Raw genomic sequence first — 22,309 nt, 5'->3', positions numbered from 1 at the left:
CCGTGGAATTGAATGATACCTGCGAGGGATGTCATATAGACGTTGAAGAGTATCGGGCTGAGCGACGATCCTTGAGAGACTCTGCAGATGAGTTTCTTGGGTTCTGATGTGTAGGGGGGAAGTCTAACTCATTCTGTCCATGAGGAAGTAGGATATTCACTTGAGGACCAATCCACAGATACGCAAGTGCTGAAACTTTCTGATGAGGGAGTTGTGGGAGACCATAATGAAAGCTGTAGAGTGGTCGAGTAGGATAACTGAAGCTGTTTCTCCTCGGTCGAGGTTGCTTCTGATGTCATCGATGGCCGCAATGAGGGCTGTTTCTGTGCTGTAGTTAGTGCGAAAACCAGACTGAGAGCTGTCTAGGATTTGATGGAGTTCTAAGTGGTCTGTGAGTTAGGTATTGATGGCTTTCTCCATCACGTTAGTTGGAAAAGGCAGGAGCGAGATGGGTCTGTAGCTACTGAGAGGGTTGGGGTCCGCTGTTGGTTTCTTCAACATGACCTTGACTTCTGCATTTTTCCAGCAAAACAGGAAGGTGGCAGTGGTTATGGAAGTGTTGATGATAGCGGTGAGCGCGGATTGATGGTTGTTCTTCCAAAGCTGTATTTGAAGTGGGGACATGCTTCTGAGTGGATGGTATTCATCAGGGCAGTGTTGTCTTCATTCAAGAGGGGTTTCCAGTTACTTAACTACTGTTGAATGACAGAGGTGTCCTGCTGGGAATTCATATTGGTATGCTGTGGGTCTAATGTGTTGTAGATCTTGGCAATCTTCTATTCAAAGACGTTGGAGAGGTTGTAGCAGACTACTGTGGATGCAGTTATGTCACTGTTGGCAGCTGAGGGTTTGAGAACTCCTTGATGATGGTGAAGAGTTCTTTGGAGTTGTTGGGGCTGGCTTAATGTCCGAGAGTTGGGGTGTTTTTCTTTGCATCTCATAGTTGTTGGTGGTAGGGGTTGAGGGCAGCTTTGTATGTGGATCTTGCAGTGGTGTCTCCGTTTTCTCTCAAGTTGTTTGCAGTGGCACTTGGACTCTCTGAGGTTGTTCTTGTACCAGCTGGGTCATTTTGTTGTTTTTGGAGGTCTTGTTTCTGGTGGGAATGGTGTGGTTGGCCAGTCGATGAGCCATTTTTTGAAGAGTTTGGTGTCAACATTGAGGATTCCTTATGTGGATAGGTGGGCATTCTATTCCTGCAGGGTCTTTGTCCATTTTTCTTCTGATATTTTGATGGTGTTTTGGGGTTTTCTGTTGAGGTGGCTTGGTGGGGAGTGGGGCGTGGGTGTATCTTGAAATGAATGATGTGTTGGTCGGACCATGTGAGCGGGTTAGTGTGGGTGGTGGTGATCCTGTTGTTGGAGGAAACAATATGATCAAGGGTGTGGCCTGTTGAGTGGGTTGGTCCTTGGACGAGCTGGGCGAGTCCGAGGTTGCTGAAGTTGTCGAGTAGGGCTGTGGAGTTGGTGTCTTCCAGGTGGAAATTGGGAGATGGATTTAGAATGAGCAGGTAGATTTCACTGTGGAATAACTGACTAATAATGCAATGTTATGATTGTGAAAGCTGTGGCCTTGGCATGTTGTTGTAAACAAGGCTGTACTGCCCCTTCCATTGCTTAGTCAGGGGTTTCAGGGATGCCAAGCTCTCCCACTGATCCTCTTGCTCTGAGGGGTACAACTGCTCTAAGGCTGCCTAAGGTCAGAAGACGCATGATCCATTCTGGGGAGCAGTAGCAGACCATGGGAAAAGGGTGAAAACAGCATGGGTCCTGGGGCCAGGCAATACACGGTCCAATGGTTTAAGCAGTACACAGAGATCTTACAGCTGGATCTGGTATTTCTTGGGGTGCCACAGCTCTCCTTGGTGTACATCCTGTATCTGAAAGCGATGGTTACATCAAACCACACAGGGAAGGCATGGAGTTTTCTGGGAGCACCTTTGCTGGTCTAAGTCTTCTGTCCCTCCTTGTAAAGTTACATGTGGTAGAGCAAAACAAAGAACACTTCAAAAACCTTTTATTAAAGTGACACTCCCCATACACCCTGAGAGGTGCGGAGTCCACAGCAAACTCATACATGACCTTCAGAAGAACGAGGACTCCTCTTGAGGGGATGCGGGTCCTCCTGAGCACAGAATTGCTGTGACCTGCCAGACTCTCCCACAGGGTGAGGGGCATTGAATTCCATCATTCTGACAGAGTACTATACTCTGAGCACAGTGGGAAGTATCCAGAGCTGGGAGTGTTTCAAAAGGCCTGGAGATTCCCATAGAGCCCAGGGGTGGCAGGCCGTGTATATAACAAAGGTTGTCGATGGCACCCACGGGTTCTTGGCCTTGCCCGGGGCCAGTTTTGCTTACAATCTCAACATCTTCAAGGACTGAGAGGGAGAATGACAAGGTCATTGTGACTATTTGACCACGTCACCCTGCATGCATTCATCATGAAAGAATATCTGCTTTGTAGAGAGACTGCACCTCTCCATTGCCTCACCCGTACTTCACATACGTTTTATTTTTGCACACTTACTTTTTCTGACAAAGACTAGGCACTGACAACAGACAATATAAATAGGTTCAGGTAGTAGAGAGCCCTTGAATAAATAAATTATGAATCCTAGTGTTGAGATCACGATTTCGACACGCAATTGCCTATATTTTTCATGACTTTAAAACCAAGGTTGGCCTCTGAGGAACACGGTTAGTGCCACTAGAACACTGGTAGAGCTGGGGCAGAGTCAGTCACTTGTCTCACAGTATGAGTTTCCATTTACCATTTATTTATTTAATTGTTGTCAGCCTATCCGGCCATAACAATAATACACAATAAGTATCAATCCATCACACGCAATAAAATCACATTAAATAAAACATTGTAAAAAAGAAAAACTATACTTGAGTTTTTGATTTTACGTGGCCCTAGGTGAATCCAATATGCCCTGCAATATCATAAAACTTGATTATTAGCCATAATTGGCATAAGACTCTTTACTTATTCTAAAAACATTATAGATCTAAAATTTAAATATCCTATTCTTGCACTAATCATTTGGGTTCTTGCGATACCTGCCAGCAGTATAATAATAACCCAGGACCTTGCCTGGTTTAATCAGCAACCTTCAGCGATGTCTCATACTAATGATAGCTAGGATAACACAAGTAATTATACTTAGGCCAACTGTGAGTACATTGATGAACGTAACTTCCACGCTTCCAATATATAAGTTGAAACCTTCGCCACAATATGTTTCTCATCTGCTCGCATACAAAGCACTTCCGCCTCATTACATTTCCTGATCCCGTATGATCTAAAAAGCGGACGTAAGTACAATTTGCGGAGTTTAAGCGTAAAATGACATAATAAAAGGAAGTGGGATAATGTTTCTTGGCCACCATGAAGGCAAGGACAGCATTCTGATCCGCACTGTGAGACGGCTTGCCATCTGTTAGTCACCGCCATCACTGGTAATGTACCCATACGAAATTTAAAATAGAGAGCCCTTTTTTCTTCCGGATAGATGCAGTCTATGAAAATTGCTGGTTTAAGCTCTTGGTTGAGCAAAATGTACCTCTTGAGTAAAGGGCTAAGTGTCTCACACATACTCTGAGTCTTTTGGTCCCAGTATGCCTTTTTAATGACAGATAAACTGGGCTTTCTGATTTTCCCTGGATGAAGCCAGAGGTCTTCTTGGCCAATAGCAACCAGGGTAGTTGAGATGTGTTTAAACCAAGGCAATTTTCGGTAATTTTGTAGCTTCATGATGTCCATGAGTGTTTCTCTGTATGGTTTGAGTTCCTCTTTTGCCCAGATACGGATCCAATATCTTATCGGGGCCAGTGCAATGTAATCCTCGACCTTTCTCATTTGTAAATCAGTTCTCAACGCATTCATTGGTGCGGCAGTGCCTAAACAAAGTAATCGGCGTAGGAAATTATTCTCAGTTACTTGTATTAATGGGGTCTTTCTAAATCCCCAAATCTCTGCGCTGTAAAGTGCTGCCGTCCTTGCTTTGGTTTTATAAGCAAGCAGTGCAGAACTCACAGAATGGTTGCCTGTGGCTTTAGCAAATCTAAGTACCGCTCCGGCGTGCTGGGCCAAGGAGATGTTACTTTTGTAGATTTGTGATTTCCATGTCTGTTTTTCGTCCAGTCTGCAACCCAGGTAGTCATAGGTGGTCACTCGAGCCAAGGGCTTGTTGTTTACCCTGAAGGTCGAATGCATCGTTTGTTTTGGGTTGAGAATCATAAACTTTGTTTTCTCCTCATTAATTACCATGCTCCTTGAGGTGCAAAATGATTCGAAACCCCTAAGTAGACGATGCATTGCTATCTCTGTTCTTGCCAGTAATACAGCGTCATCAGCAAAAAGCAGGATAGGTATACTTTCATTGGCTAGTTTTGGCACATCCAGATTTAATTCCCTCAGATCTTGGCTTACTTTATTTATATAACAGTTAAACAAGGTTGGGGCCAAAACACATCCTTGTTTTACGCCACGCTGGATTGGAATTTCTGCTGTATAATCATTTCTCGTGGAATATCTAACCCTAGCAGTATTCCCTGTGTGCAGTAGAATTAACAGCCTTAGAATTTTCCCCTGTATGCCCATTTCTGACAATAACTGCCATAATATTTGGCGATTGACGCTGTCAAAAGCTGTTTGAAGATCCACAAAGACCAGATATAATGCACAATCTTTTAGGGTGGCGTATTTCGCGCAGATCATATTCAGCTTAAAAAGTTGATCTATTGTGCTTTGGCCTCTCCTAAAACCAGCTTGGTGTGTCGATATTAGATCTCCATCCTCCAGCCATTGATCTAAACGCAGCTGGATCAATTTGGCGAAGATTTTTCCAACACTGTCAAGCAGTGAGATAGGCCTATAGTTGCACACCAAGTCCCGAGGTCCTTTTTTGTGAATTGGGACAATTATTGATTTCTTCCAAGAGGTCGGAATTACCTCGTGGTGCCAAATACTGTTGAATATGCGTGTTAGAGCAGGCAGCCATAACGTTAACTGATTACGATAAACGTCTGAAGGTATGCCGTCTGGGCCTGCAGCCTTATACGGTTTTTGAAGGAGAATAACTTGTTTAATCTCTTTCTCGCTGAATTCCGGTGTCAGCTCCATTGCACGAGGGATAGAATGGGTTGCTTGCGTGGCATTTGTGCCAAGGAGTTCGTTTGGGACTAATTCATTCTGGGTTCCATTTGACGATCTAATAAAACTTTTTGATGATGCTACATAGGTCGTTTGAAGTGGAACTCCCTTGTTTGATCTTTGGTTACTACCTTCCAGTCCTTGGATGAGGCTGGTTGAGTTATTCATACTCCGGGATGCCGTCTTGGCCTCTTCCTGGTACAAGGCGGTAAAATGCTCTACCCAGAGTTGTGGGTTGATATTCAATTCTAGGTTCTTCGAAGGGCCTTCGCATCCCCATCTGACTATCTCCCAAAACTTTTTGCAGTTTCCTGCCGATATTGCCTGCAGGAGGGATTTCCAGAGCTTATGTGGAAATGTCTTCCTTTTATATCTTAGTAATTTTTTGTACTGTTGCCTGCATTCATAAAAGTATTGCTCATTATGGTTGTTCAGATGGCGATTCTTTAGTGCTTGCGATAGTGTCTTTTTTAGTTTCAAACACTCTTCATCGAACCAGCCCTCCATCGTATTAGGGTTAGTTTGGGGATGCTTAGTTCTTTCCTTTGTTGTTTGTAGTAGCAAGTTGTTAAAATTATCCAGTAGGGGTAAAGCTTCATTAACTGGTAGGTTTAATAATGTACTAAGTGATAGGAACCAGGTTTGACTAGGTACACTCAAATAGGGTTCGTCCACGTTCGACCTTAGTATGTTTTTCCTATTTGGTCTCATGGTTATTGCTAAGCAATTTCCGTTAAGTGGAAACTCAACCTTCCCCAGGCTTGCGTCCGGATGGATTATCTCCATTAGCAATGGGTCGTGGTCACTCTCGATCCTGTCCCTTATTTCCATATCGATAACATAATGCCAGGCTTCGATGTTTATTGCCATATAGTCAATTATACTGTGTCTTTTTCCAGTTCGAAAGGTAGATTTAAAAGTTCTGTCTGAGTTGGTTCTTCCGTTTACTGTGCGAATTCCGCCTTCTATTAGTACTTCAAAGATTAGTTCCCCTTTTTTGGAATCTTGGCAATGTTGGATGAGGGGCGTTGGAATATTCCAAGCGTGATCTTCCTCTACTACTTGTTCATCCCAAAGAATAGAATGGGGTTTAGTGTTAAAATCGCCGCATATTAGAAGAAGGGTTTTACAAAACTGAGGGGGACGGTTATTCGCATGACCTAGTGTTGGGTTCCTCCAACCCTTAGATCTTTTATTTGAGATATGATCTTCGAGGAGCCGCACACCAGGCATGACTTGGGCCCGGCTAACGGGAGGGAGGTACACGTTTACTATTTCAAGTGACCACTCCTCATGTTTTACTGCAAGCGTCTGGATTTCCTTGCTTAATATGGCATGGGTTACAGCTGAGTTTCCCAATAGTGAAGTTCTGATCCAAATGGTCAGACCTCCCGATGGTCTTCCTTTTTTTTGTTTGATAGCAGGTATGTAAAAAGTGGAAAACCCGTCTAGGTCAATGACGTTGGTAGACCAAGTTTCTTGAAAGCAGCTGATGTCTTGCTGTTTAATAAATTCAACCCAATCCTTATCTTCCATTTTGCTTTTTAGGCCTGCAATGTTCCAGCTTAAGATTTTTAATGTGGGACTAGTTCTATTTTTTATATTTGAGCTACCCATTTGTTGCTACAAATTTCTAGATGGTTGCTCTTCATCATTCTGCAACTGTGGGGGATTGCCCCTGCTGTTTCTAGGGGAGTTAACAGACAGGCAGAACCTCATATTACTCAGGTTTATTCGTTCAGGGAGTTGTTGTTTGGAACTAATTGCTCCCTGTAGTATCGAACCAGAATTGCCTTCTACCTCTTGCCTGCCCGACACATTTTGCTTTGGAGCTTTTTCAAGAAATATTGTTGGATATGGTTCCTTTTGTGGAATAGCAGTAGATATTCCCCATGTCTTCATCATGTTAGAACATTTTAGAATCTGTTCTACTATCCAAGGTGAAGCCCAGACTGTTTCTGTTGATTCCCCGTTCTCCGATTCTTTCCTTTGCATAAATCTTACTGAGAGGAGGTCTTTAGTTGTTACGTTCTGCAGAGCTGGCAAAGAATTGACCAAATGTAGGATGTTAGTCCTATTTAGAATGTCGTGACTTCCTCTTGAGGAGTACTCGGGAATAAATGTAATTGTGGCGTCAGGCTCTTTAATTATTTCAGTGCGAATCTTGGTTTGCCCGACACCTCCCTGTGACCATCTTCCTTGAGGTTGATTATCTTCCTTTGCTTTATTGTAAATAGTAGCTGCCCAACTAGTCAATGTTCGTTCTACCTGGCCTTTTTCCCTCCCGAGTTGCAACTCTTTGTTCCTAAGTTCATCGTAAGGTTGCCTTTGTGGAGGCCAATTATCCTTTTTTCCTTTAGTTTCCAAGTCAAGCACTGGACGCGGTGGAGCAGGTGGATCAGTAACCCACCCTGGCTGGCTACTAAAGTTGTGGTTTCCAGAGCTAGCCTGAGAGCAGTATTTTACTTTTGACCGAGGTGCGGGAACCGGGGCTATTGTATTATCCACGCACATGGTTTTTCTTGTACTTTGTTCGCTTCTTGTGCATTCTGGGCTCTCTGCCCTTCCGTTTTCACTTTTGCTATTTTCTTGTTCTACCCCCTCGATGATAAAGTTCAGAGACTGCTGACGTTTTCCATTATGGACTCCTACTGTATTTGGATAATGCGCCTGAATTGAGTGATCTCTTTTTATGGCTGGGAGGTGCTTATCAATGCCGGTACTTGATTTTGTTGTCTCTGGGCTCCATTTATGTTGTCCATTGACTAAGGGATCGTTTGCCTCATTGATCCCGTGATTTGAACCTGAGTCTTTTTCTGGTCTATTTCCTTTGTCTAAGTCGTACCCAGATGCTTGGTAGCCCCTAGGGCCAATGGGGATTCGGTTTATATGAGAATGGTGGGTGCAGCTTTTATCGCACAATAATCCAGGATTTTTATTTATAAAACTAATATCTTTGTCAGTTGGTTTCTCGAGACTCTCGGGCTTGATGCACTGATCTTTAGGCTGCTGTTGAGTAAACTCATCGCCTGTGTTCCTGATCTGCCCTGTTGGGCTTGCCTGTTTCGGCATATTTAAAGCCTTTTTTGCTGATACTTTGTTGTTTCCTCTAGCTTTTTTCCATGTGTATTTCCGTCTACCTGTTTGTTGATGCCCTTTACTCAGAGTCCTTTTTTCTACTGTATTTGAGATTTCGATTGCAGATACAGGACTTTTGTTGATTCTCTCCGTCTTGTCTATGTGGGTTTTTGCGTCTGGGCACTCGTCTCGTCCCGTGCCAAAGGGCCCTTCTTTGTCTTCACTATCTATTGGTCTTTCAGTTACTCTAGATTCTGTTTTTGCTGACTCGTGGTTACACGCCTGTGTGTTATTGAGACTAGATTTGCAATCTTCGATTATGTCTTTGATTACTTTCGGAACTTCCAGTAATTTTTCCAGCAGTGGGCCACAAACTTGCCTGTCCATCATGTCCATTTTTTCAGCCACTGCCTGGTGCAACAGATGTTCCCTTATTACACCCTCTACTAAGGCCATCCTATGATCTATGGTCTGTAATGAGTTAGTAAATTGTTTAGTTAGCTCAAGTTGATCATCAAATTTTTGAGACTGGACCATGATCGTTGTTGCAATTGAGTCCAATGTTGTGCATATAACTTTCATGATGCTTAAAATTGGTTGATCTAATGAGGTATCGTCTCTATTTCCCCAGGTTTGCTCACTTTGCTCATTATTTGTCTGGCCTTCTGAGTTCTTATCGTCCTCTCCTCTATGACCTAGCATTATGCTGCCTTCCAAGAGGTTTAAATCTTCCAATGTTATACTGTTTAATTGGGGCTCTATACTACCAATTACGAAGTTGTCAGGCGAGGAGAGCTCCAGACTAAAAGAACTATGATCAAATCTGCTCAACGTTAGGTTCGTTTTTACAGTTTGGCTCCCATGGTGAAGCTGTGGTGTTGAGAGCTTATGTGAATATTTCTGCAATGATTGTTCTGTTTCAGGCCCCTTTGCATTTTGAAGGACTGTAGGTTCTAGTTTTAGATGAAGTAAAGGGAATATCAGTGGAGAGCTCCCAGAATGTAGTGGTCCCATTTGGGCTTCCGGATGAGGTGATTCATTACTTTTTCTTTTTCTTTGTCTTTGTTCTTCCGAGAAACTGCCCCTTTCTGGGGAACTAATTGACCCCACTTTGCTACCCACAAAAGAGTTGTTCGTTCCACAGGGTAGTCGTGATGATCGGGCAGATCGCTGCTGGGATGAACAGGAATCCTGATGCCCAGTCTCTAAGAGCTCCAGCTCGCCCTCCACATTATTGTCACCTTTTTCCCCTGATGGCTGTGATGGGAGGTCGCAAGCTTTAAAGGTTTGCTTCTGCAGCCAATCAGAATTTAGATTTATATGGTTGTAATAGTTGGTAATAGTATTTATCTTTGATTTAATTTCCCTTGCTCCCCTGGCCCCACCTGAGCCCAGGTGCGCCGGTATATACTGCTGTTTCCTATGCAGAGGACTAACAAGGCCCCCCACCGTTTCACCTGCATTCAGTGATACATGCCCCATATCATCAGAGTCGGTATGGACTAGACGTATAGACAGCATAGACCCTGGTGCCGTTTCGGGTGTCCCTCCTGGTTTGCTTTCATCATTGGGAATCCCATTATGGGCGTCCTCTGCTGCTGCGGCCTCTGCTGTGACCACTCCTTGGGTTATAAATTCCCCCTGGGATAAATTAGTGGCTCTAGGGCCCAGGTCTTGCCCCAGATCTTGTAAGCTGTTGGGTTCCTGCTCTGGTCTTTGGGATTTTACTGGATAACTGAGTGCCTCGTTGGCCTCTCTGGCTTTCTTTGTTTTCCCTCTTGTTCCAACCATTTTGAAGTCTTACTGTTTGAATGGATCAGCAACTTCAACAATTTCCGGGATCTGTAGGACGTTTCTCTAGAATGTAGAGCTTGACTTCGCTTGCTTTGCTGTGTGGTGACGCACAGTATGCACAGTATACCGTACAAAAAGCGTGATGTTCGAATGATATCTATCCCTCTAGCGCAGTTTAATATGTCAATTAATGGCCTCCTCTGGTTCTCTGGTTCTCTCTATCTGGCCCCTTCTGATCCTCTCTGTCTCTGTTGTAAAGGCGTCTACTTACGCCTACTTGCGCTACTTATGCGTTGCTTATGCACTGCATTACTTTATGCGCTACTTTATGTGGCCCACTCTCGATCCACTCACGGCCACGACACTGGCCACAGGAGCCACTTAGGTCACTTAGGTCGCTTAAGTCACTTAGGTCAGGTAATTTTCCTTAGGTCAGGTCAGGTCAGAGAAACTAAATATGGCTAGGTGCCGCTGTGGTGGCTACGGTGGCTGAAAACAACGGATACCCTCCTTGGCTCACCTCCTTGGCTCACCTCCTTGGCTCACCTAGACCATATGGTAGCAGGGTAGGGCGGCAACCCCAAACTCTCCTCTGGTGCCCCTCTGGTGCCCCTCTAGTGCTCCTCTGGTGCTCTGGTGCTCTGGTGCTCTGGTGCTCTGGTGCTCTGGTGCTCTGGGACTCAGGGACTCCTCTGGTGCTCTTTCTGACTTCTGGCTTCTGGCTTTTCCTTGTGCCCAGACCACGCCGTAGTCCGCACCGTTACAGCGAACCGGCGCAACTGAGGGCCTCCAGAGGCGCTGGTGAAGAAACAGGCAGCAGTCCTGGTCACGCCTGCCTGCTCACGGAAACTCACGGAAACTGCTCCCCGAGCCAGCAGCTACAGCCCCCGGACCATGCACCTCGGAGCGGAGCAGCAGCCCCCGACTGCGCCCGCCACAGAAGCAGCTCACCCGGCTTTTTCCGGCTTCCCGAGCTGTTTTCCGCGGCTGTTTTTCCCCCTGCTAGCAGCGGCAGACACCGGCTAGCGGCGGCGGCAGCAAACCGTGTGCCGGACGCGCACCTCGCACTCGTGGTGAGCAGCCGCGACGCGAGCCACCCGGCACCAGCGTCGACCAGCGTCGTGTGTCGAACTCCTCTCTCCTCCTCTCTCTGTTTGCAAAAACTTGTCTCACAGTATGAGTAGTATATATGTTTTGTTCTGTCAGTAAATCTCTTGAATTCCTCATTCACCAGCCCACCTAAGCATGTTTATTTAAATCCATTCTTTTGAGGTCCTAAAACGAACATACCAACTCCACTCTATAAACACAACATATTTTCCAGAACGCAATTGATTAGGCTTCATTAAACTCATTTAGTTTAAAAGAGTTCAAACATAGCACTGGACTATCCAGCCAAATTTATTTTTACATCATTTCCATCATAAAGTTTTCAATGTGCCCAATCCATCCACCTCAGCTTATTGTGTCAGCAGTTCCGATAAATGTTTACTTTTTTTGTAATTCGTTAGAGAATTATCCAAGGCCAGATTTGTACAAGATTTAAACAGTTTTTGATGCTGGAAACGACTGTTAAAAGAAAGAGAATCCCAGTTTCCATAACTTCTTGTGAACCAAAGTACAAGACAAACTACCTTCCTTCTTGTTACTTACCATATTCCAGTTCAAAATCACTATTATCTACTCTTAGACACTAGTTGTGTTTTTGTACTGTCTGCTGCTGCCTATTGGTAATAAGTCTCATCACAATACTGCTCATTGATTACATTTGAGGATGAGTGCTGCCCAGTGGCTTCATGTCTCATTATATATATAGCACATTGGTGACCTGATGATTAGATGCAGGCTATTGGTTACGTATACTATTAATTGTTTCTCATTATTCATATGTCCTGTTAGATGCTGCCAGTTGTTTACATATTCATGGGATATTACCTATTGGTCACGCCACATTAGATGCTTTCCAATGATTGTACAATTATTAGGCGCTGACCATAGGTACATGCCCTATTGCATGATGCCCATTGGTGAAAATGCCCATTAATATAATTGTCATTCTTTGCATGTACTAGTGAATGTTGCCCTTTCGATAAATGTCATATTAGTTGATACCTATTGGCTACATCTAATCTTCGTTTACCACAGAAATGAAGACGAATGAGCAGCAGAGGGAGAAATCGCCTCTTCACATGTTGGGTCATGTGATCATGAACCAGAGCTATATATGTGCCCTCATTGCCATGATGGTAAGAGAATAATCTGCCATCCTGGCAACATGTAAATAATCCATCCTTCTGCCAGTCTATCCCTTTCTCCATATTTGTCTGGGTGCCCATCTTTTTGTGTTATCTGTCACTCTGTGGCTGTCTTTCCATATCTATTTTTGTTTCTGTCTCTCGCTGTGCAATGTTTCTCTATAGAAGGATAACGTTTTTGTTCATCTGCTTGTACTTATCAATTATAGTTCATTCTGTCTTTCTATTCCATTTTTATATCTCTATCTGTGCATCTCTGTGTGTTTCTATGTAGCTCTGTCATTGTTATGTTCACTGTCACTTTCATCTACCCTTTCAGCCCCTCTCACTCTCTTTCTTATGGTACTTCTGACCTGGTGGAAGTTTAAGTTCACCAGTTCAAACTGCTTTCTGGTGGGTCCATTTGCTAGCCTTTGGAGTGTTTAGATACTTCCTAATGTGCAGTACTGAAAATTCAAGTGAAGGGCTGAAACTGGATCCTAATATAGCTAATTGTCTTTATTGGTACCTGGTGGTGTTGTGCTGGTTTAAGTTGGTATTTTGATTAGTAGATTTTTTTAGTTGTCCATTTACAAAAACCTGTAAGTCACGATTTCTTGGAGTCTGCCAACTGGAATTTCCATTTAAGTTGTCGCTCTATTTGAAATCTGTGTGCTTAAAGGTCCCACTTTTTAAATGCACGAATTTCTCTTGTGTGCTCTCCCAACACCTTCTTTTATGTCTGCATAAAACATCTGCTACCATGTACATGGCCTCTTGGCGTCAAGGCTCCATAAAGGACATAGAAGATAGAAGGTGGCTGCATGTGTTCTGGCTGATGCGAAATATGTTTCTGACCGTGTTTTTTTTTTTTTTTTTTTTTTTTAAGGGAGTTTATATGCTAATAGATTGCATGTATTTGTTTAGGCAGTACATTACACAGGTTTGATGGCAAGACACCCTAATACATGACCTCCAATCTGTTTTGTATTGGGATGACACTGGCACATTAAGGACACCAAGATCCCTAAAGCAGGCAAGGAACATGCCTCTCTACTCCTAGTTAGGGTGCAAAAAACTGTAATTATTGGGGCACACTAGATCTTCACACCCATGTGCCTCATGGCCCTGTACTTACTGTACTATTGATAATTACGTCCCTGCACATGGAGCAGAGAGGAAGATGTACATGATCTGCCTGGCATGTAATATATTGCCTTGATGATGGTAAAGGGTGCCCCTCTGTTATTATATGCATGGTGTCTTAAACTTTATGATCTTGCGATGGAAAGTGTGTGCAACGACCTCAATGCTTGGGTTAGGTAGTTGCATGATTTATCCATACAAGTGACTGCCTCTATCCCTCTGCCTCATTTTGCGACTATTTATTGGATTATATTACTTCATTTATATGTCCTTCCCTCTCTCCCTCACTTTCACCTTCTACTTATCTCTGTCTGAAACATAGTTTTGATTCTTCCTCTGCCTAAAAAGATGACTTGTCCTAGTTGCATGTTGATACTGCATTATTGCACCAAGACAATTTCTACCATTGCAAGACAGAAAACCCTTCTGATATCTGCTGTTGCACGAACCCTGAGGGAATAGAGAGGACAAAGGGCTGAAAGAAACTCCTCAATGATTGATGCAACCCATTCAAACAGCCTCAGGATGCTCGCTGTTCACATAATCAGTATTGCCTAGAGGTGGTTGTCATATCAACAAAGTTATTGAGTTGGGTGTTGGGACAGTCCGGAGAAAATAGCAGAAGCCTCTTCTCCTCATCCAGTTGCTAACTACAGGAGACGCTTTACTGTTGGTCAATATTGGTATTACCAGTCAACTCCAAACTGGGTTCCATATCCAGAGGTAAGGTAGTTTATTTAGAATGACATTTGTGGTCCTTTTCCCTAAGGTTGATGATGAGCCTTCCTCTTGCTATCCTCCCTCGGATCCAAAAAACATTTTTAAGAGGACCTACTCTTAACTCATACATCAATGTAGTCTGCCCTCAGGCCATCGTGGCCATTTGCTTATAGCCTGTAATGACTTCCTAAACTGCTTACTTTGAATACCTTGACATTGGAATGTGAGTAAGAAAGACAATCCTATTTTGAAGTATTGCTTCCAAATGCATGTCAAGCCCTTTGCGGTTCCTGGTTGATGCCTTGAATTAGCATCCAATCAGAATACACCATAATGCCAGATCTGTGACTGGGGGTGAGTGTTGGCATTGTTCAGCACTCCGTCCATCATCCTTTTGTGTTGCTAAACTTGCCCTAAGTGGGAAGGGTATGCCCAGACGTGGGTCCCTTGCTCAATGTGCCACTGGATTCAAGCTAGCCTGGCTGATGAAGGGTGATACCCTGAAACCAGTCCCAGGATGCTTGTTTCCGGTCCAGGGAGGACCTAGCCTGGCAGTTCGGGCTGGACTGTTCCCATGAGGAACAGGGTCAAGACTGATTTGCATATGGCTGGGTCCAACCTGGGGTGGCATGGTGAGCAGAAGAACGATGGATTAAACCCAGATCTGTGACTGGGGGTGAGTGTTTGCGTTGTTCAGCACTCCGTCCATCATCCTTTTGTGTTGCTAAAGTTGCCCTAAGTGGGAAGAGTATGCCCAAACGTGGGTCCCTTGCTCACTGTGCCACTTGCTTCAAGCTAGCCTGGCTGATGAAGGGTGATACCCTGAAACCGGTCCCAGGATGCTTGTTTCCGGTTCAGGGAGGACCTGGCCTGGCAGTTCGGGCTGGAGTGTTCCCATGAGGAACAGGGTCAAGACTGATTTGCATATGGCTGGGTCCAACCGGGGTGGCATGATGAGCAGAAGAACTATGGATTAAACCCAGATCTGTGACTGGGGGTGAGTGTTTGCATTGTTCAGCACTCCGTCCATCATCCTTTTGTGTATATATAGTCTTGACCAATTAGGTTTCGTCGCCATGGCCATTAATATTACTGTTATTAGTCATTATTGGTACTAACACTGGAAGCCCTTTACCAAAATTAATGTTGCAAATTACATAGGAGTTACAAAGTTAGAGATATTGGTTTGGAAGTTTTCAAAGGATGAGGGAGGAAGAGGGAATTTATGTTTTTAGTAATGAAACAAAAAGCCAGGAACAAGACCTTACATCATTTTTATTAGTTACTTAAATGTACAAGGTTACGTCCAGTGGACTGGGTTGGGAGATGTTAAACTACAAAACAGACACATAATAAATGGTTCACTGGTTTCACATACATGTTTGATGGTACATAAGGAAGGCTAAATACATTTATCCTCATTATTCTAAAAATGGGAGAACAGTGCTTTCCTGAAACTCTCCACTTTCACTATTTAAGAACCAACTTATTTTATGCAATTATTTCAGCTATGCTACATCATAAAGCATGCACTAAAACATGTGGTTAACATTAACATACTGGGTCCTGAATTGTAGTCAAAGATATTATTCTAGCACTCTATCTGGCCACGCATTGGTCATGTTTGACTCGCTGAGCATGTTTGTGTCTGTTTTCTTGCCACAGGTCTGGAGTATCACCTATCACAGCTGGCTGACGTTCGTGCTTCTGCTGTGGGCCTGCCTCATCTGGATCGTGAGGAACCGGCGCCAGTTCGCCATGCTGTGCTCCCCATTCATTCTGCTGTATGGCATATCTCTTTGCTGCCTGCAGTATGTCTGGGCAATGGATCTGGAGCGGGAACTTCCAACAAAAATCGGCTTCATGAGCTTGGCACAGCTTGGCCTTATCCGGTCGCAGTACCCCTGCTTCCACCTGGGAGCCATGGTGAGCCTTCCAAAACAGGCTACTGTTGTACAGATGTGGTTTGCATCTCAAATGGAATAAATGAAAATAGTATTACAAGTTTGTAACTTGCCATGCTTTAAGCAAACCAAACAGGGGTGGCTCGAAGAGTTGAAAACTAATGCAAATGTTTTTTTGGGGGCTCAGAGGCCATCCTTTGATCAGTCATCGGCAACAGTAGGGGTCTTTCTTGGGGCTCAGCGCTGTTAATGGTCCTGGCATAAAGCCTCCAACAGGGCCTTGTCTATCGAAGCAGGGGTCAGACTCGTTTATGTCCTATATTCACTGCTTTTTTTCAGAGGTTGGTCAGTATTGGAACTATCATTTGTTTTTGAGGAGAAAGGGGTTACTGCCTAGCCTTGTGGGGGTGCTTGGTGCTTCCCGTGTTATTGTTGTGAATACTTTTACTCTTTGTCGGAAATATTTTTAGGGATGTAAACCAGGTTGGTGCTCGGCCGATCCACGGTATATCAAACTACAAAGTCAATAGCCCATCAGATCAAAAATGTGTTTTACTTTACATCGGCACCTTTTTTACTTGCAATAAACTGACCCCTAGGGAGTAATGCAGTGAGTTTAGCATAAGCAAAGCCAAATGTCACTGCTGATGTGTGTGATGCAGACTCTACCATTTCTCTGTCCAAGAGTCTAATTTCTACTTTTTCCTTGCTTCTCAGCTCCTTTATACTCTTACATTTTGGCTCCTGTTGAGGCAGTTTGTAAAAGTGCAGCTCCTCAAGAGGAAGCGGAGAACGTCGGTCCCACTCACAGAGGTGGCCGTGGCAAAAACAGGTGCGTGGGAATGTAGTGAGTTGAGCACTTCTCAACCAGGTTTAGCCAGCTTCTCTGGACGTTCCTAGCATGTATGAAGAGGTCTATTCAGTACAGCATGCTCAGATTTGATGGCAATATCTGGGAAAGGCTTAGTGCACAATGAGGTTATCGTGTCGATAAACATTTCTCTTAATCTGACTCGGTGTTGCTGATGATTTGAACGTGCATATCCTGTGGTGCCTTCAGACAGGGTTTGGGTGTGAAACCGGAGTGCTGCTGTCCCATTGGTCTGAGTGGGTGTGTGCTGATTGGCTGGCTTGACTAAGCCATTTGGAATGAGGAGACTGTGTGAAGCTTTTGATTTCAAGGGTCAGTTTGGGGAAGGCTGAGGTCTCGACTGTACATAAGGTCCATCTGCGCTGCTGGAACACAGTAAAGTGCTCAAAAGTGAAGAAACTCCCTCCCCACAAAGTATCTCTTTGTGAGACGTCTTGATGCCTGTTCCTGTTAGGAAAGCCAAGATTACAAGAGGGGATTTAGAAAGCTAGGAAGCCTGTCAGTTACAAATATCAGAAAGCAATGGGCACCCCTCTGCATGCTTTGGTAAGTTGGCATTTCTGGTGTACCTCAGCAGTCTAGTCGAGCATTTCGAACCTCACTCTGAGGTTTGTCCTTATTTGAGTGAATCCTTTGTACTTTTGGTGGTAAATATAACAGTTTGGATATTAGTAGGTATTTTATCAATTTACATTCCCTGTGGTACCAATCGCAAACATTAAAATATGCTCCTCAGGCATAACAAGTACACCTTTTTAATCAATACATCACTGTTGTGGCTTTCTAGGGAAACCCCCAAATGACATGGTCATCCCTTGTAATTGTGTTTTCTGAATGGTAATCACATTCATGATAAGAAATATTCTACACTTGTTTGGGAGATGCAAGTCCAATAGAAGGGCAGATAGAGAGTAACTGAACTTAATTTACCAGCAGAATGCCATAGTAAAGTGTGATATATTTAGCCACAAATGTATTTCTGAATCAGACCTCTCAACTCCCCCTTTCTGTTTGTCCCACATTCACTTCTAAAACAGAGCCCTACGTATACGGAGATCTCTGCATAGTAAAGTTAGGTGAGGCGGCAGTGGAAATCTGCAGCAATAGTTTTGTGAATTACATTTTGTGGTATGTTAGTACTACCATAGGGTACTTCACACACTACAAAGTGCAGCTGGTGAATAGGCCCCATGGTGCTATGGACATTCCTTTGTTTAAGGTTGAGCACATGTTGAGGAGAATACTTAATGATGTAGTTAAGACACTATGATGACTGTGTAGAAATTAATGATTTCACACTAGGGGTACTGGTGGTTATTTTGCATGGGGTTCAGATTTCTTAGCCTCAAATAAGCAGCTACTCTCTCCCGTTTACCAGAGTACATCATACCATGAATGAAATTATAATATGCTGAAAGGGGGTCCACATCAGTTCTGACGTGCATCCACCCGTTGTGTGGGATCAAAATTGAATGGTCTGGTTGTTGAGTTTCATCATCAAGTTGAGTAATGGACATTGCTGTTCCTTTAATAACATGTTTATGGTGTCACTTTGTTGTCTTTGGGTCTCCTGAGATCATAAGGAATGTGGAAATCAAGTCCAATTTCAATTTTTTTTTTTTTAAAGGTAAAGACCTGTTTATCTCATTTGCAAACTGTTTCACAAGACCAGCCCTTGTCTTTTTGTCCACCAATTATTGAACCCTGACACATGGGGGAGAACTTTCAAGCTAAGGTTTTGAACCTCATACCTAGGTGGCATGACATATCAAGGTGGCTGCAACAGGGCAATGTAAAGAGGGACTAATGCTAAGGGACAGTAACACTGAAAGCTGGTGGTAGAGAGATGAGGAAAGCAGGGAGAGACAGAATTATTGAGGGAAAGATTCACAGTCAAAGACTGGTGGTGATATTGGGAAAGATAGGCAGAGAGAGACTCAAGGAAAGAGGGATACACTAAGTTAAACATGGAGATAGATGTAAGGGAGAGAGATGGACAGAAGAAAGAGCTACAATGGGATAGATGCTGAGAGAGAAAGGCCAATGAACAGGAGAAAGAGAGATGCGCTGGGATAAAAACAGAAAGAGAAAGCCTGGGTGACCAGAAGAGATTAAGTTATTGGGAGGGATAAAAATGCTAAAATAGTGACTAACAGTGGTAGACAGGCAAAATTATTCTCTGGGGGAAAGAAACACCAAGGCAGACTAAACAAGAAAGGGAGAAAGAAAAAGGAAAAATGAAGACTAAGAAAAAGGAGAGAAAGAATAGGAAACAAAGGAGGAGAGACTGAGAGAGGTAGAAAGATCATTAGACAGAAAGGGAGGTACAAAGAGAGGCTATGAAGCAAACATTAGTATGAAAGAGATGAATAGATGGAAAATATGCAGATGACAAGAAAGATTGCTTTATTCCTTCTTTCTGCTGTAGCACGGGGAGCTAAATCCTTCCTGCTAAGTCCTGGGACCACTCTTTTCTAGTGTGTCAGCTTGAGCAGCTAGATAATATTACTTACCAGCGATGGTATGCATGTAACCAATCATATCATTCAGATCAAGTGCCTGAAGTTGTCAAAGGACTCTGTGCATACTAAATAAAGTCTAGCACTCACTAACTCATTCACACACTTACTCAAAATCCGCTAGGTTCTCTTCTCTCATTACCCTTCCAAGTTGATGGTTGTGCTAGTCTTACCCCAGAATCATCCTATCATCTCACTGCCTCCTTTAATTCACTCTGTTGTTCTTTGTTCCTTTTATCCTTTGAATAGTGTACTTCGTGCTCAAGGATGCTGTTAAAACTATCCTATGTCTAGTAGTCATCACTCAAAATGACTTTAAGAATACCCTCTTCTAATTCCCATTCATAGTAATAAATGTCCCCCTTCCCTGGGCCACTTCAATCATGGAGATTGAGCCATTCTGATACTAAAGGTCTGACGTGGATTAAGCATGCCTTGACCTTGATCAATTCTAGGATGTAGTGAAGTCTACTTGTACTTTCTAGTCTGATCTGAGAGTCCTCCCTTTTTTTCCCATTCAGAGCCCAAAAGGAAAAAGGACTTGCTGAAGGTTCTCGGTGGGCTGGTCATGGGCTTCTACGCGAAGTACTGGATTTATGTCTGTGCTGGGATGTTCATCGTTGTAAGCTTTGCTGGGAGGCTGGTTGTTTACAAGATTGTGTACATGTTCCTTTTCCTCCTGTGTCTTACGCTTTTCCAGGTAAGTCCCAGTCCAAAACAAATGTTCTATTAAACCCAGACGAATACCAAAGCACATTGGGTACAACATATTACCCAAGTAACATACGCAGTATACGTGAAAAGTGATTGACCATATGAAGAGTTGCTTTAGAGTCTGAATTACACAGTTTCACCCTAAATTTAGTTGGGTACATACAGACATGAACACATTGCTGTCAGTGCCTCTGTCTCAAGCACCATCTCACTGGCAATGCCTAGTGAGACAAAAGCAAGTCTATAATTGGTTATTGCCTCATATAAGTAGGGCATGACCATGCAGTTTATGACCATCTACTCTATTTTTTTTTTGGGGGGGGGAGATTATACTGAATACTTAAAGCTGAGACCCTGCTGTACAATTACAAATCAACAACAAGACGGTGCATGTGCTTCCTTGTTGAATTCCCAGTAGGTAGAAAGTATTAGCTCAAACGTTTGTTACATTTTCCTTCCCTAGTGAGAATAAAAGGCTACTACTCGGTGAATGGTTGGAAGGTTTCTACATGGCAGATTACAGAAAGGTTTTCATAGGACTGATGAATTAAAAATCCTATATGGCTAGAGTAGTGATGGTTGTTGCAGAGTAGAATGTAAGGCATGTTCCTAAAGTGTTACTGGATAGTGGTTTCTATGGGTGTTATGAATATGCTTTGGCTTCTCCTTTTAGGGTCTGAATTACGCTTTTTTGAATTTTCTTCTGTGAATGATGTGTGCTAATTAATTGTGATCAATTCAAATGCACTTTCTTTTTCATAATGTTCTTTTCTTACACATGATAATGAAGCTTACATGAATATATTTGTAATATTTAAATATTATTTTTGATCATTTATACCTTTAATCATTATTGTGGAATGATAGTTACTAGAAGGTTGCAAATTCAGTATTACATATCTGTTCTTTCCAAGAGAACACTGTCCAATAGATTGAGAAGAGCTGAAAGGACAATGTGCTATTTTTTTGTAGAATATTTACCTTAAAGGTATCAACAAAGCCTGAAATAATCTATAAGAAACCGATATATATGTAGAACGCCATTGGATACCTGCTTTAACTGAAGCTGCAAATCATTCGGCCTTCACTGGCTGTTCAGCCAGAAGCACTGTAGACTATGCCTTATCACGAGCACACACAGATGCCTCTGTGAGCTGAAAATAGTACTTCTTCTTAAATAGCAGTATGCAGTTGCAAACCATCCTCAAAATAGGATTTTATTATTAGTATGCAGCTAATGTGCTAGAACTAGTAAACATTTGAGAGGTAAAAACAAGGGTGTTAATGCTATAACTTCTATAGCAAGAACTTTCTCTTGTTTGTTACTCTTAAACGTCCCTACTGCTTATAGTGACAGGAGTGACAATCCATCCTGTGTGCACTAGACTAGGGTTTTAGATTTAAATAAAGGTTTTAAAGTTGGTTTGCTGTATTCCAGTTATCCTCGAGTACACTGTTTATTTCTGAAAAAGGATTTGGTGTTCCACTAGCTGTCCCTGCCATGCCTGATGGGACTGCATGTTACCAGAAATACATCTTATGCAAACATTGCTCAGTGGGTTGTGTTTGGGTTGCAGTTCAGCTGTTTTTTCGATTTGGATTGGCATATTGACTGAGTCTTTAGTGCTATTAATGCTAGGGGGTCAGGAATCCAAACCTGCAGCTTTGAAAGGCTTTAGATAATGTAACATGGGGAATTGGGAGAAAGCATCAAGAGAGGGAATGGAAGGAAGTATCCTAAAGAGTAAATGAATATAACACATCAACATAAAAGGTAGTATGGCATTCTTTAGTGTGAACAAATGGTGAGACCAATATGATGGTCCTACACAGTGGATGAAGGAAGCGTACAACAGGATAGGTAGAGTCTTAGTGACTTTATGTATGCCCTATGTGGTTGGTGCCTGAGGCAGGGGGACTTGTTTTGTGCCAGATTTTCAAGATAACAATTGATGTGTAAATGAGTTCCATTTATTTTTACTAGAATGTAAATATTTGTAACATGCTTGGCTGTAGATACATTTACTTGGGATACGTCTGCCATCTAGTGTTGGACTCGTACATTTGATAGCTGTGTTTGTTCTAAGAAGTCTCTTAAGTCATAAGATATTGAGTGACTTCTCCTCTTCGTGTACATTATACATGGGATCAGACTCCACATTAAAGCGTATTT

The 22,309-nt window shown here is 43.0% G+C and overlaps 1 protein-coding gene across 4 annotated transcripts in view; it reads left to right on the top strand.

Annotated features, from left to right (window-relative positions):
* The window catches only part of PIEZO1 (piezo type mechanosensitive ion channel component 1 (Er blood group)), a 742,509-nt gene that overhangs the window by 397,814 nt on the left and 322,386 nt on the right, over positions 1 to 22,309 (top strand). For all 4 annotated transcript variants that reach the window (XM_069215849.1, XM_069215848.1, XM_069215845.1 and 1 more), the window contains 4 exons: positions 12,174 to 12,274; positions 15,794 to 16,054; positions 16,750 to 16,864; positions 19,944 to 20,122. In XM_069215849.1, coding sequence (XP_069071950.1) covers positions 12,174 to 12,274; positions 15,794 to 16,054; positions 16,750 to 16,864; positions 19,944 to 20,122 — 656 coding nt within the window. The remainder of the gene's footprint in view (positions 1 to 12,173; positions 12,275 to 15,793; positions 16,055 to 16,749; positions 16,865 to 19,943; positions 20,123 to 22,309) is intronic.

This window comes from Pleurodeles waltl, chromosome 12 (genome assembly GCF_031143425.1).
Source record: "Pleurodeles waltl isolate 20211129_DDA chromosome 12, aPleWal1.hap1.20221129, whole genome shotgun sequence".
Lineage (NCBI taxonomy): Eukaryota > Metazoa > Chordata > Amphibia > Caudata > Salamandridae > Pleurodeles > Pleurodeles waltl.
Note: the sequence above shows the minus strand (reverse complement) of the source record. Positions and strands in the feature narration are given on the sequence as shown.